The sequence below is a fragment of the Pithys albifrons genome, chromosome 3, assembly GCF_047495875.1.
Source record: "Pithys albifrons albifrons isolate INPA30051 chromosome 3, PitAlb_v1, whole genome shotgun sequence".
Lineage (NCBI taxonomy): Eukaryota > Metazoa > Chordata > Aves > Passeriformes > Thamnophilidae > Pithys > Pithys albifrons.
In genome coordinates this window covers 95,722,106-95,748,974 of record NC_092460.1, presented here as the reverse complement: position 1 = coordinate 95,748,974, position 26,869 = coordinate 95,722,106, and the positions used below count along the sequence as shown (strand labels likewise).

The 26,869-nt window shown below is 43.8% G+C and overlaps 1 protein-coding gene across 2 annotated transcripts in view; it reads left to right on the top strand.

Annotated features, from left to right (window-relative positions):
- CAMK1D (calcium/calmodulin dependent protein kinase ID) overlaps positions 1-22,053 on the top strand; it is a 221,546-nt gene extending 199,493 nt beyond the window's left edge. For both annotated transcript variants that reach the window (XM_071552800.1, XM_071552799.1), the window contains 4 exons: positions 1,011-1,089; positions 10,165-10,252; positions 10,828-10,966; positions 14,362-22,053. In XM_071552800.1, the coding sequence (XP_071408901.1) occupies positions 1,011-1,089; positions 10,165-10,252; positions 10,828-10,966; positions 14,362-14,483 (428 nt within the window). In that variant the 3' untranslated portion in view covers positions 14,484-22,053. The remainder of the gene's footprint in view (positions 1-1,010; positions 1,090-10,164; positions 10,253-10,827; positions 10,967-14,361) is intronic.
- The last annotated feature ends 4,816 nt before the right edge of the window (positions 22,054-26,869 follow it).

Genomic DNA, 26,869 nt, shown 5'->3' with positions numbered 1-26,869 from the left:
TTGCTCTGTCCAACCCAGGGAAACATCCACAATTTCATGTAGGAGAAGAAATAAAATTTGAGAAATATTTTATCATATAAAAAATGTCCCTAGAAATGCAGTTTTCTGATTCATTAGTGCTACTGATTGAGGGGAGATAAAAATTATTTTTATTATAAAGATTATTATATATGCTCTTATCTCCACATACAGCAACATTTCATGCTGCTTACATCTGCAGTCCAGATATCATTGTGATGGATTGCTTAAAAATGTATGTGATGAGAAGTTTTTCAAGCCCTTAAGGGTTTTCAGAGAAAATACAAAGGTCTGCTGGCAGACCTCTTTGCCTTTTGGGGGACAGGCCAGCACCTAAATCAGCACAAAGATTTTCGTGCCATATTTGGCTTTGCTGTGGCTCCTTCAGCTACACTGTCCTGAAACTACTGGATGCACGCCATGCTGCAATCTCCCTTCCTTCCATTACAGTGTAGATTAAAAACACACTGCCTCATGCACCAGGGAGCCCATTTTCCTTGCTTAATTCCTTTTAAATACACAACATGTCCTCACAGCTGTCCATGTGTGTGCCTGCTTGGAGTCAGCAACGTGAAGCTCCTCTTACTATGGCATCTGGGCTCCTCCCTGCTTCTCCCACTTGGTTTACCAGCACCTCCAATGGATGTGGCCACATTTAGACCATTAGGATGATCAGAGGCACATGGCTGACCAGGGAGCTGGGAGCTGCCAGCCTGTGCTCTGCTGATTCTGAATTTTATCCATCCCACTCCTAAATATACCTGCAGCAATAAATGTCTTCAGCTTTTATCTGCTATATTAAATAGCTTTGATTGAGTCCTAAGTCCCTTTGACTGTATCTATACCAATAAATGACAAATGACCCAGGGCCATTTTCTTGTGCTATGGCCAGATGGCACTTGGTAGCCTGATCAGTGCTGTTGGGTGATCATCGGGCAGCAGAATTGGGCATCAACTCTCTTGCTTTCAATCTTTCTCTCTTTTTTTTGCAGCTAAAGACTTCATTCGCAATTTGATGGAGAAGGACCCAAACAAAAGATACACCTGTGAGCAAGCAGCACGGCACCCTTGGTGAGCAACAGTCTCTCCCATGTGAAACCCTCAGGGCAGAGGACATTGTTTTACATGGTTTTCCTGTCACATACTCAACTAAATAACTCAGTGCCTTTATTAAAAACCCCTGCCTTTCTCCTCCAGTTTTTCCTGGGAAACTGTGATGGATTTTCATCTCATGCACCAACCTGCTTATAATCTGTGTGAGGGTTAGTAAGATGCTGAAGTATGTATATTGACTGTAGTGCACCAGTGGGATATGCCAAAATGATTGAACCCAGAGATCATAGCTGGGAGCAAAAGGTTGAATTTCACAGGTGTGCAGAAGGCTGGATATCAAGCTGCTTATGAGGTCCTTGCCAAGGTCTTTACCAGAGCTCTTAAGAGCACCCCATGAAGTAGGAAATCCTGGTCTGTGCTTCACACATAGCTTACCTTCTGCTTGCAATCAGGATCTGATTTCACATGCTGATCTCACATTCCTCTCTTGTTGAATGGGATAGATAGGAAACCCTAGAGAGGGATAAGCTGAGTGTGAATTAGCTGCAGCAATGCTGTCTCTGGGCAGTGCCTACAGAAGAATACCTGATCTTGTAATTTAGACCTCTTTAAAGTGCTTTAAATTCGATTATGCCTTTTCATATGGTTGGCTTTATCAATGTTACCCAAGGTTTATGTGCCTGGAACAAGAGTGGCTGATTTACTTTTGACCAGCTCTGAGTGACTGAGAGCATCATCCCACAGTGCTACCACCTGCACCTGACATGGGCTCTGGAGCCAAGTCTTTTAGGGCAGGGAAGATTATATATGAAGTGAGATATTGGTTTTGTTCTATTAATAGTGGCAACAGAGAAGAGTCAGTGGCATGACATTTTCACCGCAAATGCACCTTAGACTGTTTTTATACTATCACAATCACCCCAAATACCATTTCCTTTTGCATTGTCTGTGTGACAAAAAGGAAATTTGAGAAATGAAATCCAGTTTTTGGGAGATGAAAAAAATCCCCAACCATTTCTAAATTATGCTGACCTGAGCCTCAGGGAATTAAATGTTACAGAAGCCAGTATTATAAATACAGAATAAACAATGGGAATGCAACTCCCAGCAGAAAGTGAGGTGACCATGTGTACAACTCTGAGGCAGATTTTCCAAAGCCTTGCATCCAAGATCCACAATATGTGAGAATCCAGCTCCTGGCCCTGCTACATTTATGTTGGTTGCTGGAGTGCAACAAAGAAACGTGGCACTTGCAACACCACAGCTTCTGGACCCTCCAAAAGGAACAAAATGATAAAAACTGTTTTCATTCATTTTTTTTTTTCTTTCACATGTCATGGCCAAGGGCCAATGGAAACTCAGACTGCTCCATAGTTCTTACTATTTGCTACAGAATCCATTCTTCAGTGCAAAAAACTATCCCCCAGGAGGGCTTTCCCCCACTTCTGTGTCAGGGGGTCTTCTTCTTCCAGGCTGACTTTGCCAGGTAGTGGTTCCTTTGAAGGGCTGTCTCCCAGCCATGTAAAGCACAGCCCAGGGCCAACCTTTGAAAGGTCAGATATGCAAATGGCACTGCAGTAGGAAGGCTTCAAATATACACCATGTTTCCACCCCCCATCCCAAATCCACCTCCCTGTGACACAGAGGCAGTTTGTGCCAGTGCATTACAGGACAGGGAGGCTGGAACTAGATGATCTTTAAGATCCCTTTCAATCCAAGCCTTTCTATGATTCTGTGATTCCATGACAGTTGTACACTGAAAGCAAAGCATGGAGGTTTCCAGAGCTATGGCTTCAGATCTGTCTCTGTCCTCCCTGGTGTTCTTGTGAGCAAAAATCATTCCCCCTTGCTCTGAAAATCTTCCTGTAACAGAGATGTTGCTGTTTTGGGCCTCTCTGGAGAGTGGTGCAGTGATTTTAGGGAGGGTTTGGAACCTGTAGTGATAAATGCCTTTTTAGATAATCAAAGGCAACTCACCCAGATATTATGTGTTAGTTCAGAGCTAGTGAGAGGATCTGCTTTTGCCAAAGCATTGCTCAAGAAGCATTTTCCACACAGATTGCTTATGTCAGGAAATAGGTTTTTGATGCTTCTTTTCCCTTTCTAGCCATTACATCTGTTGCAATGGCATCCTCTCCTCTTGGAAGAAGGGGAAGGCTTCTTCTCCCTGGTCAGCTGTGTCCTTCTCTCAGCCTAGGCATATGCAAGTTTTCAGCAAGCCCAGGTTTGAGTTCCTCTCATGATTGCAGCTTCTATAATGGGGGGATCCCACACCACCTTCTCAGGTGGGCATGTATTTTACAGTGCACCCATTTTCAGTCTCCTGTAGCCACACCACCTTCCACAGTGCTGACATAGTGTTGCCTTCTCTGGGTGTTATCCAAAGTAGTGAGGTATGTAAGACTGTTGGCTCAGTGGGAAGAGATGATCAGAGCAGACTTCAAGTGGTCCCATAAATTATATGCTTTTTCAGAGTGCTTGCACTGCAAGTGCATCTGGCACTTAATGGCATCTCAAAGAAGGTACTTCTTTTGCCTGCACTGGAGAAGAACCCTAGAGTTGTCATGAAGTGAAATCCTGATTCCACTGAGGTTAATGGAAATTTTGCCAGACTTCAGCGAGACTTGGAGTTTGTGTCCTTGTCTCACCAGTAGAACACAAACCTACCTGAGTCACTGGTGCTACAATGGTAGATAATTAATGTATACTATGAAGTGGCTCCATGTAGTAACATTTTCCAGCTTTCCCTTTTCCTTCTTCCTGTGATATCTTCCCTTGCAGTATCAGATCATTGCAATCAGCCACAAATTAGGAAGAAATCTATCAAATCTATCACATGAGTGCTTAACACTTATTTTATAATCTGATTGTGATAAAAGTGGTTAACTGTGCATGACATGGCTACCTGCCCATGAGACTTTGTTATTTCATATGTAATATTTGTGAAGAACAAACTAATTCCAAAATACACCTTTTATTTTAATTACCATGTTTTTATTCAACACTTTCAAACAGGGCCTGCAAGAACTGGATCTTGCAAGATATTACATTTATGCCTTTAAGGTTAATAATCTCTTTGAATTTTGGAAAACTGCTCTAGAATACACAGCTATTTGCATGACTAAATGTTTGCACAGGAACAAACCCTAAAAAAAGTAAATACTTCTTCCCAATGGCCCACTTTTCTGTGCTGTATCTGTTCCCCACATGCCTGCATTTACGTGACGTTTTGCTATTTATAATCAAATGGCCTTGGCAGGGGGACAGTATGTTAAACCTGGAGTTGGCAGAAAAGGAGGCTAATAATTGCAGTGAAGTATGGTAGCTGAAGCAGTAGAATATGTGAGGCTTGTGGGTGTAATGATTCCACACCAGCCTGCACAGTCCCTTTATACAGATTTTCCCAGTTTAATATACAGGTGATTTATGGTTTCCATTGGAAAATTATTTATTTTATAGTGTATCTGTCAGTGAGGTTTGCAGTGTTTATGGTGTGTTGCAAAGGTGCAATATTCTGCTTGTTCCACTGATGACTTTTTGAAAAGGACATGGAAAATGAAGGTAACAAAAGTGGGGTAATTTTGCTGCAGCTGAATACATTTTAATGTTTCTCTGGTTCATATTAATGACAGCAATTAAGTTTATTAAATATATTGCCATGTCAGAACCCACATCCTGTTTAGGGCAATGCCTCAATCTGAAAGTGATTAAGGGTGAGCAGCAGAAACCTGAGGACCTGTTTTTTCCAGCTATAGAATCACAGAAACATAGACTATCCTGAGCTGGAAGGGACCCACAAGGATTATGGAAGTGTGCTCCCATCAGGTCAAACTAGGTCCTGAAGAGCCAAATTGAGCCTCCAGGCTCAGATCAGAGGCAAAGAAAACAGTGCTCAGAGGGTGAGGACAAAGTCCAACAGTTAGGAAGCTAATACAGAAGTTGGAAGGGGTGCCACGAATTTATTTGCTCTGTCATGCATTAACCAAGTGAACTTAAATGGGATTTACAGCTGTGTGCTGAAGCCTGTTACAGCATCAAAGGCAATAGGACATCTAAATAAAAGGGTGATGTATGTATTGTCTCCCTGTATAGACTGTGCAAGGGAGAGGGAGGCTGTGGCACCATTTGGACACCTGTGTCTGTGGGTATGAGTGTGGTCCTCGCCTTTCCCGTTGCTTGTACAAAGGGAAAGAGAATACTTGGGATGCACTGACATCCATCCACGCCTACACTGAAGAATCACAAAGCTTTGGCATGGACTGAGCCTCTGCAAATTGTGGCCATGACCCTGAGTGTTTATTATGTGCCAGAAAGCACAAGCGAGATAATAATTTCCACCCAGGGAAAGGACATGGTTTACAAAGAGCTCAGTTCTCAGACAATATTGTTTGAAGTGTGAAAAGGCCTTCCTGAAGGGAGCTGCTGATGTTTACAACATTAAATCAAACTCTTATCGAGTTCATCCCTGCACTCTATTTATTTTGGAACATCACTGATACAGTATGTGTGTGTATATATATGTGTGTGTGTACATATAGAAGAGTTGTGATCCTTCAGCATTATCCATTGCAGCTAATTCCAGGTTTCCTGTCATCATACTCAAGAGTATTTCCAAGCACTGTTTGGCCAGCAGAGCATTTGGGTTGGCTGCCTTCAGTATGAAGGCTCAGAAAATAATTGTAGATGAAAGACTGTGTGCCATCGTGGGCAGGGAGGATGAGAGAGATATAAGCTTGTAGAGTGCTAATAAAGATTGTTCCAGAGGAAATTTACTGGGTTTGTCTTTGTTGAATGTTGCTCTCAAAGCTTAGAAGTGGTATGGCCAGATAAATTGGCATGATATTTGAACTCAGCTAGAGAGCTAAAACAAATTAGATACCATGAAATAATACTTGATCATTAGATTAGATTCCTCTCATGTGCAGCATGAGATTTGTTATGGTTATTCATGAGAAATAACCTTCTTAGCTACATTATACATATTTGGAATGGAGGGCGATCAGGCTGTGGCTCTTGCTGTCCAATTTCATGCACTGAAACACTCACATATTTACGACTGGATGTAAGACCAAATTCAACATGGACTTCTCCAAACCATTGTTAGGATGTAGCTGCTTTCAGGTGATGCAAAACTGGAACAAGCTGAGAGAAAAGCCAGGCTCCACTTAGACTAATCAGTCCTTGCTCGCCTCTGGATGATGCTCAAGAGTGATAACAGATCATGCATTATTCTGATTAGTTTGATTTTATTTTTGTATGTGTGTGTGGTAGGTAGAAGCAGTATCTTTTACTGGGCCAGTTAGTACAGTTGATAAAACAAGCTTCAATGCTGACACAGTTAACTTCAAAGTTAACTGCAAAGCCAGGAACTATGGCTCAGGGTTTGACTAGATATGCATCAGTTTGATCAACTCAAGGTGATTACTCTTTCTCGGTGAAAATGGAGCTGATTCTTGCAGCTGAAGGATAAGTTCTGATGGGAAGGAAGGAAGAAAGAAAGATGCTAAGGTGTTTTTGTCCTAAAACAAAAAGCAGGATGATTTATAGCCTGTGGACTTGGAGAGCTAAGGAAATGTGGAAGGGTAATTATAACATGCACTAAACCCAGTATTTGTTAAATTTCACTGGTTACCTTCTCAGCAAGGGAACTAAAGTTCATGCTTAAATACATTCACTATAGATGTGATGATGCACATGATACCCACCTCAGGGTTGGTCTGTGTGCCCAAAAGCTTATCTCATTTTTCCAACTCTACCAGTTAAGAGTGTAAAAGATGTGACTTCTCCCTGCTCACCTCCACCTCTTCTGTGTCCTTAAACCCCCACACCAGCAAAACCCCAACAGCGAACGGATGTTAACATTGCTCTTGTTTTCCTAGAAGTAAAACTATACTATGAACACTATAACACCACAAATATTTTATAAAAGTTTCAAAATCCTCCAAGTGCAACATACAGTACAAAAGCACACTCCTCATGTTGCAGCATCACATGATTAATGGGTGGGTTGTTCAGAGGCAGGTTGGAGAACAATCCCACTCCCAGCTTTGGCAGCAGGGACTGCATTTTGAGCCACACTATTTAGCAGACCAGCATGTGTTTGAACAGATCCTGCTGCACTAAATTAGTCCCAGAAGGGCTGTTATTTTGCTCTGATTAAAACCTAGCAGCTGCAAGGTGCTAATGCTGCTGAAGAGACCTTAGATGTAGTATGGTCCTACCACTGTAGCATCTGAGGGCTTCACAGGATGTCTGTCCACCCCCTTGTGAAGTAAACAAATACTATTCTGCCTGTTGAGAAAACACCTAAATACCAATACTTTTTTTCCTGGAATTACAAGAATTGATAGTGAACATAGGGTTAGGGGTGGTAGAAGTCAGTTTGTGAACTATTGGAACTAGCAGCTTTTTATTGAAAACACCAGCATTTCAGAAAATTATCCCTAAACTAAAAAAGAAGAATAAAGAAATACAGCCTGTATTGGAGCTACATGCCTGGTGAAAAGTTTTATAAGGCAAAAGTGCATTTTCAAGTCCATTTGTAGACTGGCAAGAATGAACTTCTTGAAGAGCTGGCAAGGGTATCATGCCCCAAGAACTTGTTCCAAAATAAAACCTGACCAGTGGGAAACGGGATCTGTGCTCACAGAGCTTGTCAACCAACTTGTTCATGAAGGAAAATGTGTTACTAGATTTGAGGAAAAATGTTCTTTGCAAATGTAAGTGAATTTTCTCTCTAGGCCTTTTTGATCAGTTACTGAACAGATGGTTTGGCTTGTAGCTGTCCACATGTTAAGTTGTCAGCTTAGTTTTCTCCTGAGATCTGTAGTAGGATGGCCAGTCCTCCCTGCTGGTGTGTGTTGAGGGTACCTGCCTCCGCTGAGGAGGTGTTTTTGGAGAGAGCAGAGTGCTCGTGACATTGTGGAGTGAGTCTGACCAGCAGTTTGCATTCCAACCGGGAAACTCTGCTAGAGTCTGTACTACATGGGATCCATCAGGCTCTGTGCTAAGCCTGGCGATGTTCACTGTGCAGGACAGAGGATGGAACAGTGAAAGTGATGCTTAACCCAGATCCTGCCTTACCAAACTTTTAGTTGCCTGGCTCCAGGAGGAAATCCAGACCCTGTCAGTGAGAGAGGTGATCAGAAGGAGTTGTCTTCAGAGAAAGATCCAAAGATTATCCAGTTCTCAGCCAAACACTTTCCCATCTCCATCAACAGCACAGGGACCCAGGAGGGGAAGTCAAGTGCCATTTGGGAGCTGTGCTTTGTGTAGTTCTTCCATCTACTTGAGGCTGAGGCTACATGGTGGTGGCAGTCAGACTGGGCCCTTCCCAGGTGCATGAGAGCTCCCCTCAATGGGAGGGAGCCCTGTTCCACCATCCCATTGGCTCCAGTACTCTTGAGTCACCCAGTGCAGGTGAGCTCTGTTGCAACAGGATGGGATTGGTAGATCTCCACTCTTAGGAGATGAGGATTTAATCCTTCCTTCCAAGGGTAAGAAGTCCTTCTCACCTCTCTGAGGATGATCCTGGGTGATTGTTGCCACCAGGAGGGAGGGCAAGAATTTGGAGAAGGATGGTTTTAGAGAGCACTTCTTAGATGTGCCATGGACATGAAGGCAGGAAAAGCAGTGTGTCCTTTGAAAAACAGAGTTACAGATTGGAATGATCTGGGCAAAAATAAAGGGATGTCTCCAATTCATGGAAACATCAGGCTGAGGCATATAAGCAGTTTCATCTTTTAAGAAACACAAAGAAATGCTGCCATTCTGCTGCCTTAGCCGGAAAACAGAGAACAGTTCGGGTGCTGCCCTCTAAGGAAGATGTGGACTAGTTGGAGAAAATCCAGAGGAGCTCACTAGATCAGAGGATTAGAAAATATGAGTTATGAAGAAACAGTGAAAGAATCAGTTTGTTTAGTCTAGAGAAGAGAAGATGGAGAGAAGTCATGATAACAGTCTAAAAATATGTGAAAGTATGCTTCAAAGACAAAGGGAATAAACTATTTTCCATGTCTTCTGGGAGATAGTGAAGCTCTGAAATAGGTTGCCTAGAAATCTCCATCTTTTGGAGTTGTTTAAGGACTGGTTAGCCAAATGCTTGTCAAAATTATTTTGACAGACCTGGGGTTGGGAGAAGGACTAGATGACTGCTGAGTCCCTCAAACCCTCTGATTATCTCATTGGAGCTCCTCAGACTGGGAAAATCTGGTCCTGATGGATTATTCAATTTCTTAAATTTTTTTTATTGCTAATGCACATTGTTTTTCTACACTGGGGCTAAAAACATGGTTTCTGAAAGCATCACATACAACATAGAAGTCTATGTTTGCCTCCTTGCATCACCTATGTTAGATAGCACTAATTACCCCAGCACATGGCCCAACATCAGTTCACTAAGGTGCCTGCTCTTCCAACAGATCTCATGCCTTGACTTAAATGAATCAATAGAATTCCCTTGCAATAGTCATGTTTAGTGAAGATTTTATTTTGTCTTTGGTTGTTAAAGAAACTATGCAAGATCAATAATTTTTTTAGGATAAGTGTTGTTCAGCTCAAGCTTTTGCACAGCCTGTGCTGCTTTAGTGAGTGTCCATGTATCTGCTTTACTGTAAATCTACATTAATCATGATGAATGCCTATATACATTGCCAGGTGGCAGGAAAATCTCCAGTGCAAACAGATATCAGACAGGTTGGAGTGGCTCTGGAAGCTTCTGCATGGCTGAGGCTAAAAGTAGTCTCAGCCTGTTGATGTTAAATCTTAGATGTAAAGAAAAAAAAGCATAGAATGTTTTCATCCGGGGCTGTAATGGTGATAGAAAGCAGCCGTGCACCAACAACATCAGGCCATACTTCTTTGTAGCTGCCTGACCTACAAGCCTAATCTACACTTGATTTTATTGCTCCAGATTTTCCACCACTGCTGCCAGCAGAGAAAGCAGTGGGAAGTTTGAGCCCTCATGTGAAGGAAATCATCATCACTACAGGTGCAGTCACACCTGGGACCAGCCTCTCTGTTGAGAAGAAAAAGTAGGGAGTATTTAAGGAGAGGAAAATCTCTCTTAAAATGTGCCTGCTCTGTCCATTTCAGGATTGCTGGTGATACAGCACTCAACAAAAACATCCATGAGTCGGTCAGCGCTCAGATCCGGAAGAACTTTGCAAAAAGCAAGTGGAGAGTAAGTGACCTGTCCTTGGAGCTGACACTGGGACACAGCTCTGCTAATGCAGCAGCTGTGCAGCCACCCTTTCAGCGTGTTTCTTCTGCATGCTTTTCTGGCCCCAAATTCTGGTCAAAATAGTTGGTCCAGTCTTGGGTTACGTGACCCTGCAGGGCCTTTTATACAGGATGGTGTTCACCAAGTACCAAAGGTAATGCTGAGAGATGGGGCTGCTCACAGCTAAAGTACCCATGGTTATATGTGGAGCTGGGACGGCACCATGGGGGACATGAGGCAATGGGGACACCCTTTGTGTGTTGGGGCAGGGAAGGATGTGTCAAATGTGACTTTCCCTGTAGTGTGCTGTATTCCAGCTGAGCATTGGGAGGAGCAACAAGGAGCAGGACAAAGGCAGAGATACGGAAGATTTGATAATGCTGTTTCTAGCTCAGAAACTAGAATTCAGGAGAAATTTGTAAGATGATGGACTCATTCACTTCTGACAATCTGAGCAGCCAGGAGAGGAGCAGAAGTGACCCTCCCACCTCCCAGGTTTCTTTATTCTTTGTTTATTTCTTGTTCTTTTCCTCCAGCAAGCGTTTAACGCCACGGCAGTCGTGCGGCACATGAGACGGCTACACCTGGGCAGCAGCCTGGACAGTGCCAGCGCCGGCGTGTCCAGCACCCTCAGCCTCGCCACTCCGCTCCCTGAGGCAGCCCCACGGAAAGATTGTGAGTAGCCAACATCCTGGGAATGCTCCTCCTACCGCGGTGGCCGAGCAAATCCGCGGCATCCCCGTTGTCTCCTTGCCCCCCAGGCTGCAGTCCTCACTGCCAGCAGGTTTGGCGTTGTGCAAACGTTTAAAATAAGGACTTAAAACGGACCTAGGCTGTCACTTTCGGCTGGTCAAAAAATAATGTTTCAGTTGGAAAAGTTTATGCACTAAAAGAAGTGAGGGTTTAGCTTGGTGTATTTTTGGGGAGAAAAACATTGTTTCTTGTGCAGGAAAAGGGCTTTCGCTTGGGGAGAAGATCCAGACCCCCACAGCAACAAAGTTTTGTATTTGGTTGAAATCAGAAAAAGTTTTCTCAAACTGTTTATGTTTGAGTTTCCAGTATTATGATACGGTGTTTTTCTGTAAAAATTGGCTTATTTTCCATTTCCATTTTCCATGGAGGAGACTGATCCTGCCAGTCAGACCATTTCCCTCTTCCTGGGCCAAGTCAAGGTCTTGCACGAAGAGGCTCATTTGTCTGAGCAGGACTCACACTCTGTGCACCACAGCAGGACTTGGCTCTCTGCCCTGTTTCTTATATGCTATAATTGAGATTTGCAAGCTGCCCAATGGACTCAGATGTTTCGGATACATATTTTTTCTCAATGCCAGGGAAGGAAATGTGGCAGCAAAGGGTTTATTTGAAAGACAGAAACGGTTTCTTTGCAGTGACGCCTTTTTACTCTCTGGCTTGTGAGCATTTATTTTATTCCCTTTGGTCTGTCTAGATCCATCAGTAAATTTTTATATCATGAAATGGAGGGATGTGGACTTGATAGAGAAGGTTATTTTAAGGTGTGACACCAAAAAGGAGTGTTGATAGCTTTTGGTATTGTCAGTCAGTGCTTGCTTCGCTGTGGACTGAAATGGTAATTTCTAGACTGTCCCCCAGACTATTCTGGAACTGAAAGCATCTCTTAGAATGGATTTTGGATGATGCTGACTCTGCTTCTGCCACCCCAGCTTACCAACCCCTGTTCCTTGGTGAGGTCATGCCACCAACCACAGTCCCCATGTCTCCATGGAAGCTGCTTTTTTCATGCTGTGTGGGCAGATTTTTTCTCCCGTGACTGGGGTGAAATCTGACTTATGGGTGCTGTGTGAGATGGTTTTGCCAGCCTGAGCCAGAGGAGATGCATCCTCTGCATCCCAGGCGTGATAGGGATATATGCCCAGTGCCCAGTTTGCAATACCCAGTGCCAAATCTTACAGCTGCTGCCAAAAACACATCATTGTGCTCCTGGAACATACCTGGCACCTGCAAAGGAGCAATGCAGTACTGACCATCCTCAAAGCACTTCCAGCCATGCACTGGCCATGCAGTGATATAGAAAATCCCTTATGGGGGAGAAATGTGCCTTGACTTTGGTTCTTGCTGCAGTATGGCAAGGCTGGACCCCAGTCAGGTCTGGAGCATCTGATGCATGCTGTGCTGTTAAACTGGTGGGTGATTAATGCTGTTACATTGCTGAATTATTAATCTCCATCCATCCTTTTAATTAATCTCAAATGGTGTTAATTAATGGCATTGAATAGTCCAAGTACTGTTAAAACGTGTGTGAACAACAAGGGTGGGAGAACAAAATCTATTTAACCACTACAGAACCCAGGAGGTCCCTCTACAGAATCTTACTGTATTTTGCAGTGATGGAGAAGTCAGTCAGGACAAGAAGAATTAAAACAAATATGTTAAGATAGGAAGAGTTTTTACATGCCAGAAATAGAAGGCAGAAAAATATTGAATGATTTCCAACCATCCCAGGTTAAATTTAGCTCATTGGACAATACAGAACAGCATCCCTTCCTCAAAGAAATGAATTAAAAGAGTTAGGAGATGCTGGAGTCCCAGAAAACCATAACAAGTTCTCAGCAAATAAAAGAAGTTAAGGGGAGTTGACAAATCAAATGCATTCCACCAAATACCTCCTGTTGGGAAAAAGGAAACCTCTGAGGTCTTTGTCCTGCCTCTTTCTTTCTCATCAGTTTTCCCTGAGGATGGATTTCTTGCACGAGAAAGAGGCCATGCAGCAAGTTACATGGACCAGCTGTGCCACCATTACACAACAGAATGCTGCCTAATGCTATTAATAGACATTTAATGAGCACTCCAAACAGTTTTGAATGTAGCAATTTCACATGATTGAAGACAATTAAGTACAGCCTTTGCCTGAGAGTAGGTTATGTCAGGCTGCATCTTAAGTCTGTTCTCTGTAGTAGGGTAGAGCAGAGATGATGCATTAGGCTGGGTAATGCTACCTGTCAGGAAAGCCTAAGGGAATCAGTTGGGATTTCTCAAGGGTATTAGTCTGATTCTCAGTCTGTGGCTCATTTATTCAGTTTAAACATGATTGGACTGCCTAGGTTAATTACAGGTCCTAGATCTTTGTATTTTTAAGGTAGCAGGTAAATTTCAGCATGAAGCCAAGGTGTCAAGGCTCGATGGGAAATGGGATGTGGCAGAGTGTAAGTACAGCATAGTCATCCCTGAGGTTGAAATGCCATCTTGAAGCATGGAAAGAAGTCCTAACAAGCATCAAAAAGATTCTGAGTAGTCAAAAGGCCATATCAATCTTCAGTCTGAGAATATATTCATATAGGTGTTATCTACCAGTCCGAAAAATGAACCGTTTTTCTAATCACTGTGACCCTGCATCTTGTTAGAGCAAGATGAGCATGGCAGGACCTCTCTCTGAAGTTCTTGCACCAGAATATTGGTACTCAACAGATACTCAACTTATGTCAACCTGCATATCAGCTGGAAGTCTTGGAGACAAACCAGCAAGGCCTGGAGTGTTGCTAGAATGATGTCCATGTCATGCAAATTTACATTCCCTCTAGGCTTAATGGAACTCAGCAACAAATTTGGCCCAATCTACTTCTTTATCAGCAGCTTTCCAGGATGTCTGGGGAGATGTTTTTAGTCCAGGTGCACGGTCTGTTTGTTTAGCTAGATGAACTAGCTAAATGATAAGAAGTTTAATCATCATGCCCACAAGGAAAATATTCTGAGCAAGCACAATGCTGGAGGGATTTTTAATCCCATAACTCTTTGTCTTTAGCCCCAGAAATGTGGAATAAGTCTGGTTGAACACATGCCAAAGATGGACATTGAGTCATTGTGACATGTGTATGCACTGCTAGTCGTGGCAGTAGGTGAACAGCCATGGGCCAGGAGGGCAGAAGATGCCCTGTGGAGGTTCCCAGCCAACCCACCACTCCAGGAAGAGCAGCAGCACCTTCCCCAGCTGCAGTCCCCTCTGCCCTGTAGGGCTCTACAAAGAACCTCAGCTTTGCCCGCACTCCCACATCCGAAAATAACATTTCTAACTGTGTTTCTGGCTTTCCTTTTAGGTATGTCTCCATCCACTCTCTGTAGTTTTGTTTCATCTGCTTCTTCAGGCGTTTCTGCGGTAGGAGAGGACCGGAGACCCAGACCCACCACAGTGACCACAGTGCACACAGGGAGCAAGTGAGAGCGGGGCAGCGAGCAGCGGGCAGGAGGCCGGGCTGGCAGTGGCCTGGGCGCTGTCCCACCCTGCGGTGCACGCTCAGCGAAGGACTAGAAGAAAGAAGATTTTTTATGGCCATATTTTATACTGCAATTCTGAAATGTTTCATTTATCACAAACTGCAAATGACTCCAGGGGGAACGGATCTAACAGTCTCTGGTGCTGTACATATATACATATATATATATAAGTATATATATGTATGTGAGTCTAGCAATGTTCTAACTAATGAACACTCATTCTTTTCCCCAGTGATTTACTCTTTTCTCAATGTAGGTAACAGTATATGTTGTACTTTTTTCCATTAACTACAAACATCTCAACTGGATTATTTAAATAGAGATACTTTTCTGAGCATTTTTTTTTCTTTTAAAAAATACTTCCAGTAATGCCCCTCCTTCCAGTTTGCTGGGGGATAGGCTATTTCTGTAGGTAGGAATCAACGTTAACTTTGCAACACAGGAGGATTTCAATGGCATGCCATTTCTTGTTCCTCAAATTGGATTGCAGGTCTGTCTGGCTTTAGCAGAGCTGTTACTGCTCAGATTAAGAAACTACTGCTTTCCCTCCTGCTCAGATTAAGAAACTGCTGCTTTCCTTCACATCCTGCTCCTTGAAAGCCATGGTAAGAGTTAGGTTGCCAACAGTCCAGAGTCAACTCATGCTTGTCCTCATTCATGCAGTGCTGGGGATCAGCACCCTTGCTTCAGAGGAGAGGCAGGTACACGGAGTCAGGCAGGAGCTGACCAGAGCTGAGCAAAGGACATGACAGAGCATAGTTTCATCCTGCAGCTCCTCTCCTTTGAGCTACTGTGTGTTGGGAACAGGGTGGAAGAAAAGGAAGATGTTTGGCTGGGAGTCATCATCCTCTGCCACTGACTTGCTGTGCTGCCCTCAAGCATGACTTAATTCACCAGCTTCCTCCCAGTCTGGCTTTTAGCATGGGGTGCATCGAGTCCAAGGGTTCCAAGACAGAGGTGCTGAGCACCCATGACTCCTCAGGGCTTTGCATGGCATTGCTGATGCTCAGCACCTCCCAGAGTGGCCAAAACTGCATCTCGAAAACCAAATAGAAAAGTACGGACCTTAATCCGTGTACCAGGTTTTTACCCTGGGGGGAGGAGAGAGGTGATGCTTGAACCCCTCTGGGAAGCACTGCCACGTTCTTGGGTACACAGGGTAGGATCTGGTGTAATGTAGCTCCATCGTGCTGAGCTCTGGCTGAGGGTTGACTAGGTGTGCTGAGCTGGGAAAGTAGGACCTGATGAAATACACAGGCACAGGTGGAGGCCATAGTGACATTGGCTCCCCCTCCTCCCCTGAAGCTCATATACCAAAGCAAGCTCAATTTATCCATTTATTTAAATTACTGATACATGCAATTCCCAGGCTCTTTCTGCTGGTCCATTGTTTCATGACAGCTGCCAGGACTGTTGTGCCACTGTGCATTATAGCAGCTTGAAACAGAGAGGAGAGCAAATCTGCCCCAATGTGCTGAAGGGCTCCAGGTTACTTCAGCACCATTCCCAACTGTGATTTTCCTTTGAGGAGGTGAGAAGGGAGGCAGGTATTAGAGGTGGGCACCCTTCACTGGGTGCTGTGAGCCTCTCACATCCCAGACAAGTCCATTCTCCCAGAGGCACAACCCATTCCCAACAGTGTGCTCTGATGCCACGCTTGCCTCCTTTAACCTGCACAGAAATTGTGAAAGCCAGTCACGGTCAGAGCTGAATGTATCAGGCAATAATGACTGTGCTGGGAAAAGTCATAAGATGCGTATTTTTCATTGAGACTTCAGAATCCTGCTTCATCTTCAGTCAGTTGGCTTCAGCCAGCAGAACCAGGATTTCATACATTGTACTTTGAGCGCTAAAAGCTGGAAAAGCAGGTGGCAGTCAGTGCTGACTCTGTTTGAAATAGCCACTCCTTCAGTGGCACTTAGAGCCGTTGCACCAGATGGATCTCAGGTTTTCTCTGTATTCCCATTTTCAAAGGGTTGTGGCACATCTGAGTGAGCCCCCAGTGCACCCCACCATGTTGCAGCTGGCATGGATGCTCACACAGAAAGGCTTCAACTTGTCATTTTAGGAAAGATACTGGATACTGAACTCTGGGGGGGTTCATAGCAAAACTTCACATAATTTCCCCAGTGAAGATTTCTGATTGAGATTTGAGCAGACTGAAGGGCAGGGGATCTCCTTGCTGTAAGTCCCACTCCTGTCTCCATCCCCTGGCAATTGTCACCATACACTTCTATCAGTGTTTACATCAGAGCTCTTTATGTCTTATTGAAAAAAAAACAAAAAAAATAGTTTAATACAATTCAAACTCATTCTAAGGCCACTTTATTTTGCCAGCCTGAGTAAGAAAGTTTTAGTTTCCAGAGATTCCAACTGCCAGAAATTCAAGGTATTTTGAACCTCCATGATTTTGCAAGCCCAGCTGCTCCTATGCTATTCTGCTCCAGCAATGCAGACATTCTCCCAGTTTGTCTTCAGTAGTGTGCAACCAAAACCAGGATTTGGCTATGGAATAGTTTTGTCTTTGTACAGCAGTTTCAAAGGTTAGGGCTCAAGTGTTCCCTCTGCACCTCCTCTTCTGAAACCTGAGGTTTGGAACAGCAGTTGCTGTAGTCACTGCTCAAAATGCAGCATCCAAATATGTCTTGCAGGAATAAAGAAAAGCAAAAGGATTTCCATCTCCAAAACAAAAGAGCAGTGATGGGACTAAAGGCAGACATGCTGTCCTGCAGATGGAGGGTTCCTATACACTGACTGCCCCTCCTTGCTGGAGGCTTTGTGTACTTTTTTCTTGTGAGGGGCATTCTTTCCTTCCACATTTGGAATTAGTGTGATTTGGTTTTGTTTCTGCAAGTAATACTCTGCCTTAGTTGTGTAATTTATCGTCCTTCCCTTTGGCTTGCTATCAACTGCTGGGATCTTAAGACAAGAAACAGAAGCCCTTAAAAGCAAAATTGTTTCTTTCTACTACAGTTTTGGTGGTGGGAATCTCTTGTGTCAGTGAAACACAGCTGGAGACCTGACTGGGGTTCACCAAATGCTTGGAGATCTCTCCTGAAGATCACTTGGTTAAAACTTTCCAGTTTATATCTGGGTAAATCTGTTAACTGGGATGACTTGGCAGCACCCAGGCTAGATTTATGGAGGGGGCTGGACACATTTTCCCCTTGACAAGCGCAGCCTGGTAGGGCAAAAACTCCAGCACCATTAGCCAGCGATGCTCCAGTGCCATTGCATGTCCTTCTCCTGGCCCAGTCTGCCTCTGCTCAGGAGAATGCAAAGGTAGAGGAAATGGTGTGTGCATAGGGGGAAGGGGCTAAGAGCTCCACAGGAGAAGACTCAAAACAAATCCCCAGCTGGCCTTGCCATGAAGGAGTAGGTTGAAAAATCACTCTGGGCTCTTTTCCAATCAACCATCCTACTAAACAATCTGTGATTTGCTGCTTGCATGAGGACTTCAGCCTGGACTCTCTCTGTTACCCTTTTTTGCTTTACTAATACCTATGTGTTTTTCCTTTGTAACTTGTTTTCCTCAGCTCCTTCCCCTTCTTTTTCTTTGCTTGCAGCTTTGATTGTTGATTTTTACCTTCAGAGTCACAGAGGCCATCTCTGATGCCAACAGCAGCGCTCCTGCTGGGAAAATATAAAAAAAATCCAGAAAAGCTCCAGCTGGCCCCTTAGCCTGCAGAAGAAATTGTGAGGACAGGCTGCCCATGAACTCTGCGAGCTGAAAGTCAGTATTGCAGTGGCAGGGGCTTCTGCTGTTGATTTTGCATGTGACTTCATTCCCAGTGCATCCTAACTCTCTGCTGGATCACCCCTTCTGCAGCACGAAATGGATACTGGCCCTGCAGCACAGCTAATGGGGAAGTAGAAATATGGAGAAAACCTGGCAGTGTTGATTTCTTGAGACTATGTTACTCTGCTGCTCATGTCTCTTCTATCCTGGTTGCTGTTGTACAGGTGCCATTAGTGTAGTGGGTACAAGCAGGATTTTACCTATGACTTGTGTGTCTATTATGATTGTGGTGCCGAAATAAAACCAAGCAATGGTAGAGGTTTGTTGCTGATATGAATCAAACCACAGAAAGACCTGTCAGTCCACTGGTAGACATCTCCATGTAGTTCTGCAGTAGGCATTGGATAGGGGTTTCTACTGTGCGTGTGTCCTGGGTGTATCCACAGCTACTGACAGTATTTTTCTAGCATCAGTTCTCCTTTTTCTGAGCCCCTGCCTGGCCCTGAGGGAGTCTGGATCTTGTGCAAAGGTTCCTTTCTGCCCCAGGAGCCAACATAACCCTTGATTTCAGGCTTTTCTCCCCAAACCCTCTACAAATGAGAACATGGGCCTCCAGGCTACCTGTGAAATGCAGTGGCATCTGGCCCTGAGACTATCCCCTTCCTATTTTTAGGGAAACAAACTCCCAGGGAAAGCCAAATAGCTTTCAGCCCTTGGTGAGCAAGGATAATGTTCTTTAATGTGAAATTGGCATTAACTAGATCAGCTCTAGGGAAACCTGTGCTATTACTTCCTCCTGTGATAACAGCTCCAGCCCTGAACACCACATGAAAACACCAGACTGACTTTGCCAACAAGGTCCTGCAGGCTGTAGCCTGTTCCTTTTGCTCTTTCCAAAGAATCAGGAGACTCATCAGCTGGCAAAATCACAGTTCCTAGGCTGAGCCCTGAGGTAGAGAAGCAGCTCCCATTCATCATATGGAAATTCTCATTTGATATGATTACTTGCATTTGATCCCATGTTTGAATTGGGCCCGAATACATCTCAGAAATTATTCATGGGAAGGGAGTTTTGCCCTTGTCATCAAGCTTATTTACACCAGAAACTTGATGCTCAGAGTTACACTCATCCAAACAAAAAGCAGAAACACACATGGAGACTATGGTATCCAAGGAAAACAGCATCAAGACCGAGAGCGGAGGATTAGTTGGCAAACAACTGTCAGCAAAGGCTGAGTGAGGAAACAGCAACCTGCTCACAAACGCTGCACCAACAGAGTTTCCCCTGGTAAATCAGTCATCCCATATTTCATTCCCAGCAACAAGACTTGCACAATCCCTTTTGTTTTCCCTCAAATCCCTGCAGCTGGGTCCTGCCTTCCCATCCTGTCTGCCGGGGTGGTTTGGTCTCTGTGGCACACGTGTGTGTGTGTACATGTGTGTGTGTGTGAATGTGCTTTATGGCCTCAGGGATCACAGATTCCACCAGTGGGAGGTCAGGAGTTGGTTCAGGTCTTTTGGTCTGATTTTGCGCAGTTGGGCCAAAGCTGTGTAAATAGTGTTTGTAATGGGGGATAGAGGCTCTTTAGCCCAGACTCTGGTTTTTCAGGACCCCCCTCCCCAACTACGAACCGTGCCACTTACCTGTCTAGGTAGCTTTTCTTTTTCTCCTCTTCATAAATGCTAAGGTCAGAAGAACAGGTCTTTCAGTTTTTCCATATTCCAGAGTGGAATCAAGGCATGTATGCTCTCAAGAGTTGTGGAAAAACACTGCTGAAATAATGATGACATCAAATGTCCAATAAAATGCATGATACTGCACTGCATGTATTAAAATGCTGTTCACTGTTTCTGTATTTCCTGACCCTTCATGCACATTCAGCCCAACCTTTTCTCTGAGGGGATTACTTCTATGTTTCGCTTTTCAGTGACTCAGTGTATCTGTAACTCGAAATCCATCCTTAAGTTTGAGTAAATGCAAGAGCTGATGTTTTGTAAACAAGATACTGCAAAGCCTGGTAATGTATTTTGTCTTTTTGTTGAATGCTCTGCAGCATGTGCAGGAAGAGTCACCATCCAGAGCAGCTTAAAATTATGCAGCAGTCACCAAATACACGTTTCTAGAAATAGGGAGCCGGGGAGGTGAGAATCCCTTTTTTAATACAATACTTACAAATTTGATCTGCATCAGAAATTCCTTCCCTGGGTCACTAATGCCCAGGGCTACCAAGAAGCATGTTGATGTGTCTCTGTTTTTTCTTTCGATTTGCTTTTTCTAGTGAAAATTCACACTGATTCACTCAATTCTTAGTACGTTTCCTACAAGATACTCCTTTCTCACCTCTTGCAGAATGAACTGCATTTTGGGGACCAAGATGCTGTGATTCTTTGCCTGCACAAAATAGGGCAGAGAGCTGAGCTAAACTATCCCATCCTTTCCAAACCATCTCCACCTAAATACTAGCATTTAATCCTTGAACCTCCAGGTAGTACCACCATTTATCCGTGGAAGAGTTTGGTGTGGTATTTCATCTTCCACATGGAAACCATGCCCTTGCCTTCTCTTCCCTTAATCATTGACCCATTTTCATTTGTGCTGGTCTTTCCAAGGCAGGGTACAGGATGGCTCCATGGTACTTGTATAAGCTCCAGCCCAAATCTCTTGTGGGCATCAGCAGGGCATTGATCCCAGCTCCCGAGGGGCTGCTATGTTGAAGATGCTCAAGTTCCTAAAACTCAAAGTAGAATAATCTGAAAGGACTGGAAAGTTCGTCTGGATTCTTGGCAAGGGCATGCCAAGGAACAGCGTTGGAGAGCAAGTACTGTGCTGCTGGAACAGTCCTTGGAAATTAAGCAAGGGACTGCTCCATAGTGGCCAAAAGCACCAAGAGGTCTCGAGCCCACCTTAAGGCTGGTGCTCAGCCAGGATGATGTGCCATTGCTGAAGCACTATATGGCAACACAAAAAATCATCACTAATAATGTTGTAAATCGGCCTGAGTTCAGATTGCTGAGGCAGCACCTGGTGCAAGGCTCCATGAGGAGGTGGATATGTGCTGTGGTTCCTGGTTGGGTGGGAGCTCCTGGGGGGTTGCTCAGAGTAGCTCTGAGCTTTTCCATCTCTCATCTTGCATCCCCTGAGCCCAGCATGGCATCACACGTGCTATGTCTTACTAGATCAAGCTGTAGCACAACCCCCAAAGGGAAGAGCGTGGAAGGGTTCCAGCTCAGTTGGAGATACAGTGAGATTCATGTTTCTAGTCAACATCAGTGACCTGCTGTACATTGGCCTCTAGTTAAGAAACAACATTTTGGTCTCTTTGGGCCTTTTTAAGATAGATATTTTATTTGAATCAGCAAACAATGAAAAAAAAAGCCTAGTCTGCCAAGAATAGTGACTCCCCAAATATCCCCAAAAGCAAAATATCCCTCGGTTGACTTCCAACAAAAATGCAAGCATGTTTTCTACAAAGGCTTAAATCTTAATCAAGGAATGTCAGTGTGCCTAATATTGCAGGTCTTGTGACTGATACAAGTTCATAACAGCATCCATGTCCAAAAAGAAGGGAGAATGTGTATTTACTCCATGCATGTATTAAGGCATCGCAAAAGTTTTATCTGCATAATGAGTTTGCAGTACTGCAAATTGTTAATGGGGCTACATTGCAAGTGGTTCTCTGCCTTGACAATCATGTATACATATCGAGATTTCTATCATAATGACAATTTAAAGGGATGACTAATTGTTTTCCTCCAATAAATCCAATTAAATCACCGTGATGTGAAGTTTGATGTTTCCGAGTGCATGAGTTTCCAACCATAGGCAAGAAAGGGAGTGAATCATTTCTATGGCTGCTCTTTTGCTCCATTGTGTTTTATGCAATGATGTTCCTTTATGACCCAAAGGGGGATAGTGAGATTTTCTTTCTCCCCAGTTCACTCCATAGGGAAATGGATAAAAAATGTGGTTTGTCCTTCAGATGTTTCCTAAAGCTGTCATTGGAAATGATGTTGAATGTCAACATATGGAGACATGGCTGTCTTCTGGGCACTGGGAATATCTGTATAGGCCTGGGGAAAGGGGATGTATTGTTGGAGACTGCTGCACCTTTGATCTGGTCTGAGTGACTTAAATACCTTGTGATGGGAATCATCAGAGACACGATTTTCCCTAGTGTTTCTGAGTCCCTTTGCAATGGTCTCCAAAGGCTGTTGTGTGTGCTCTGTCATTGGCTTAATTTTCTTCTAGGCCACATTCCTGGGGTGTGTTATAACTTGCTTTTTATTCTTTATTTATTTTTCATTTTCTCCACTGTTTTTTCTGGTTTTCCCTCACACACACGAATTCCTCACCCTTTAAAATAGGTGGCAAAACTAACATGCCCAGCAGGGAAGTAGGCCAGTCTTGAGGTCAGAGCCAGGTGGTTTTACACATCTGGGTCAGTAACAGCTGAAACAAACAGCAGTGACAATGGCCAAGTCATAGCAGTATAAAGAGAAAGGCAAATTGCTTCTAAAGCTTTTATATTGTGAATTAAGAAACAACCCCCAGAACCAAGGTAATAACATTTTGAAAGCTGAGGTGTGGTGAGTGTACCAGGACAGATGAGATGATGTCCTAGTCCTTGGCAAGGCACATCTTTGGAAAAGTATATCCATGTGCAAAATTTCTGGCTGGGATTGTGTTGGAGGTGGTGTGTGACACTGAGGCACAGACACACGATTTGCAGTGTCAGGAGGAGCAGCAAATCTGTAGAAAGACTGTAGAGTCTTCCCATGTGACACAAGCCTGAACTCTGACCATACTGAGGACTGCACTCCCAGTTAGTTCCCTGGGTTTGGCACCAATTCTCCAGACTTACAGTAGATGAAGGTCTATCCCACGCTGCACCATGAAATTAAAATCTCAGTCAGGAAAACCTTCTTGTGTCTTGGTTTGAAGACCATGGGTTCCTTCATAGGCTCAGCAATCACTCAGTCTGCACTAAGCTTTTCCAAGCTCCCAGTGAGACAGGGCAGAAGGACCACTGAAATCCTAATGCATGACATACTAGTGATGTCATGTCAGTATTTACTTGATCTTTGCACGTTTTCTTCACTGCTGTGTGCTCAGCCACGAATTCTTGGCTGTTTGTAACAAATGAGATAAAACATCAGTACAGGGAAGCCAAAGGGACAAGACCAAGATGTGGCTGTAGAAAATGTTTTGCTTGCAAACTTGCCAAAATCCACACCATGTTTGCACTGGAGGGAAGAGGACCATCCTTATTTTGAAAGCTTTCAGAGTGTTGGTATGCACTTATGCCTTACATCAGCCTTTCTTTGTGCTATACCAAGCCCATTTCTCAGCCCCTTTACTCTCCAGCACTGTCCCCTGGCAGAACCAGTGCTCCAGTGGGCTGTGGGCAGCTCCTTTTGCAGGCCAAGAGGAGTTTTACATGAGTGATATCTGTTGAATCAGAGTACATGCAGGTGCCTAAATTTGAAGACCATCCAACTGGAGCAGGGATAGGTCCCTGGAGTTCAGGACCCCCCTGGCCCTGTAATACTTAGGAGGGGACATTCTGCACAGGCTTTCAGTCACAACACTTGTTTCCTTGCAGCGTAAATGGTCCTACCTTCTCTGGTGATGTCTGCACTGAATTTCTTCCTTCAGGCCAAACCCACCTCCCAGCTTGATTCTGCACCAACAAAACCATATTGGTCTTGTGAGGATCTTTTTGGGGATCTTTCCCTAAGGAGACACCCTGGGCCTGTGCTGCCCAAAAGCAATCCCAGGACACTGTAAGCTGTCACAGGGACAAAGAGACATGCTGTTGCCACCACATAATGCTGCCTTCCAGCTTTGGGCATCCCTCAGGGAAATGGTCCACTTACACCCCATGGGTATGTGCCCTGCCCAACATTGAAGTCCTGGTGTTGGTGTGGCCTCTCAGCCGCACTGAACTGTGATGATACCCATTTTTTATAGCTGTAGGAGTGGGGAAGAAGGACCATCTGGTTCAGAACTGCAAGTATTCAACTGAGTATTTCCAGATTGTTTGGTGTTTGGGCTTTCTGGATTACATTGGGATAAATTCCCAACTTTCAAACTTTGTTTGCTTATCCTGAATTTAAAAGTTTCTTTTCCTTTTTAATCTTTGGGGGTTTTCTTTGTATAATTACAATATTCTGATAAAGTTACGGTCAATTAGTGATTCATTTACCTTCTTCATAAAAGTATTTTGTTTATGGAAATTAATAATAATAGAGCTGAGAGGTAATTTGTTGTTCCCATCAAACTCACGAACTTTGTGCTTTCTTTGGCCCCATATAGGCTCTTGTATGTTTTTCATTTTCTTTTTTTAGGGCAGAAGCAAGAGCTGTGTTCACATCCATGCCTCAGCTTGAAGTCTAACAGTGGCCAAAGATGCATAATAAATCTCAAACTAATACTTCTTTTTGTTGGGGACCAGATGGGCAGGTACCATCCATACTAAAGAATCACATTTCACACCTTCAAGTTTGCATTTGCTCCAAGTAGCATCTGAAATTGAACTTTTCCTTCCAGTCTCTGATCCACCACAGCTCGGTGTAGAACCTGAGGGGATGAGACCCTGTTCCAGGGAAAAACTGTGCCACCAAAGTTATAGTCATGGTGAGCTCATTACTGGCCTTCAATGGGAGTTGATGGATAAAATCCTGTTCTCAACAGGGACACACACTCGGAGTTGTGATATATGTAATACAATACAATGCAATGCAATTTTATGTTATCTATATTATATACTATATAATATTATATTATTACAATGTGTCTGTCAAACCAAAGCAGAGAGAAACATGACATAAGCTGAAAGTTTGGGACTAGGCTGCTATGCCTTTTCAGTACTCAAATGATAAGATTTTATCACGTATTTCAATTATTTTTTGGTCACTATATCCAGAGAGGAAATTCAGCTATGGTCAGGCTAGGGCTGAATTCTGAAGACAGTGTTTAACTTCACTGCCACCAAATACCAACAAGTCCACTGCTGAGTCCACTGACAATCACCTTGGAGACTCATTTTCTCTCCCTAGGTAGTTGTAGTACTTATATGTTCATTTCTCAGGTGCTTTTCAGGGCTCTCAAGACAGAAGCACAGAGTGGTTGAGGTTGGTAAAGACCTCTTAGAGATCACCTGGTCCAGCCCCCTGCTCAGCAAGGAGGGTCACCTAGAGTAGGTGTCCCAGGACCAAGTCCAGACAGCTTTTGAGTATCTCCAAGGATGGAGATACCACAACCTTTCTGGTCATGGGCTTCACCAATCCAGGACAACAGATTTCAGCATTTACCAAGCCTTCACTAACAAGTCCAGACCATGTAAAGTTAGTTAAACATCCCAAGAAACAGAAGAGGATTCAGCGTTTGTTTTCACCCTTTGCCTCTGTTTTGCTTCTTTTTTTTCCATGAAGAAGATGAGCATCTGTCCAAATATATGTTGATATGGCTGGCAATCTAAATGCTTCCCAGAGGACAACCTGCCATGATGCTGGATAGATGATAATTTGGGGTGGAAGATCCACATTATGCAGTAGGCACCACATGCTTGAGTCTACCAATGGTTCACATTAAATCTACGGACAGAACCAATTGTTCAGCAGTTCCTCTGAAAGGAAAAAGACCTTCAAGAAGGAGACAGCAACTGTGGTTAAGAAGGGTTTGTTAGGTGGGGGCTTTAGTTATCTGTGCAAAGAAGCTAGTGACAGACAGATGAGATGATTTAGCTCCAAATGTGGCTGAAGAGATAGGTGGGGTCCTGACACCTCTACCTGGAAGTCACTGTGCCCAGGGCTACCTGCAGTTCCTGAGTGGCCTGGGAGGGTAACAGGCTGATGGACCTGTGCCAAGCCCTGCCCTTGTTGTAGTAAGATGAACTGGACACCTCAAATGGAAAATATTTCATTCTTTAAATTGCCCTATGGTGGAGTAATACAATAATTCTGTTTAGCTTTGGCCTCATAACTTGTTTTGATTGTCTGTGGCCTTATGGTGATTTAAACCTACTGATTTATTGATTCAGTCTTAATTGGGTCCTGAACTGGGGCATTGCATCATTTTATCTTTAATTGTTCTAATGAAAGTCTAGCAAATTAGGTTGGTAATATGATTGCTTAGAGGGATTCTTGCCTGTTTGTGCTTCTTAATGAAATCCATAAAAGTGAAAAAGGAATGAGCTTATCCTGCCGAATTGTCACTTGTATTATGCATTCTGAGCAAAACTCAGAAAATCCATCTGCAGTGCCCTTGGCTCTTCCTTCAAATTCATGTCCTCAGAAAGAGAAAGCTTAGCACCTCAGCAAACATCCCCACAGGGAGGAATGAATGGAAGAAAATAGTAAAATGTGAAGCTAAAGCCTGAGTTCCACTTCCAACTTTCCAGGCTTTTTTTGCATGCAAGTGACTTAGGAGAAGACCTAAAGACCTACTTAAAATCCGAAAACTTAAATTCAGCCCACAAGTTACAGTACACCCTGAGAATCCTTCCTGCTCCTGGAGCCCAAATCTCTGTGGTTTTTAAGGTCTTTCATCATGTCCCCAAAAGTTTGACTCATTCCCCCTTCTCTTTGCT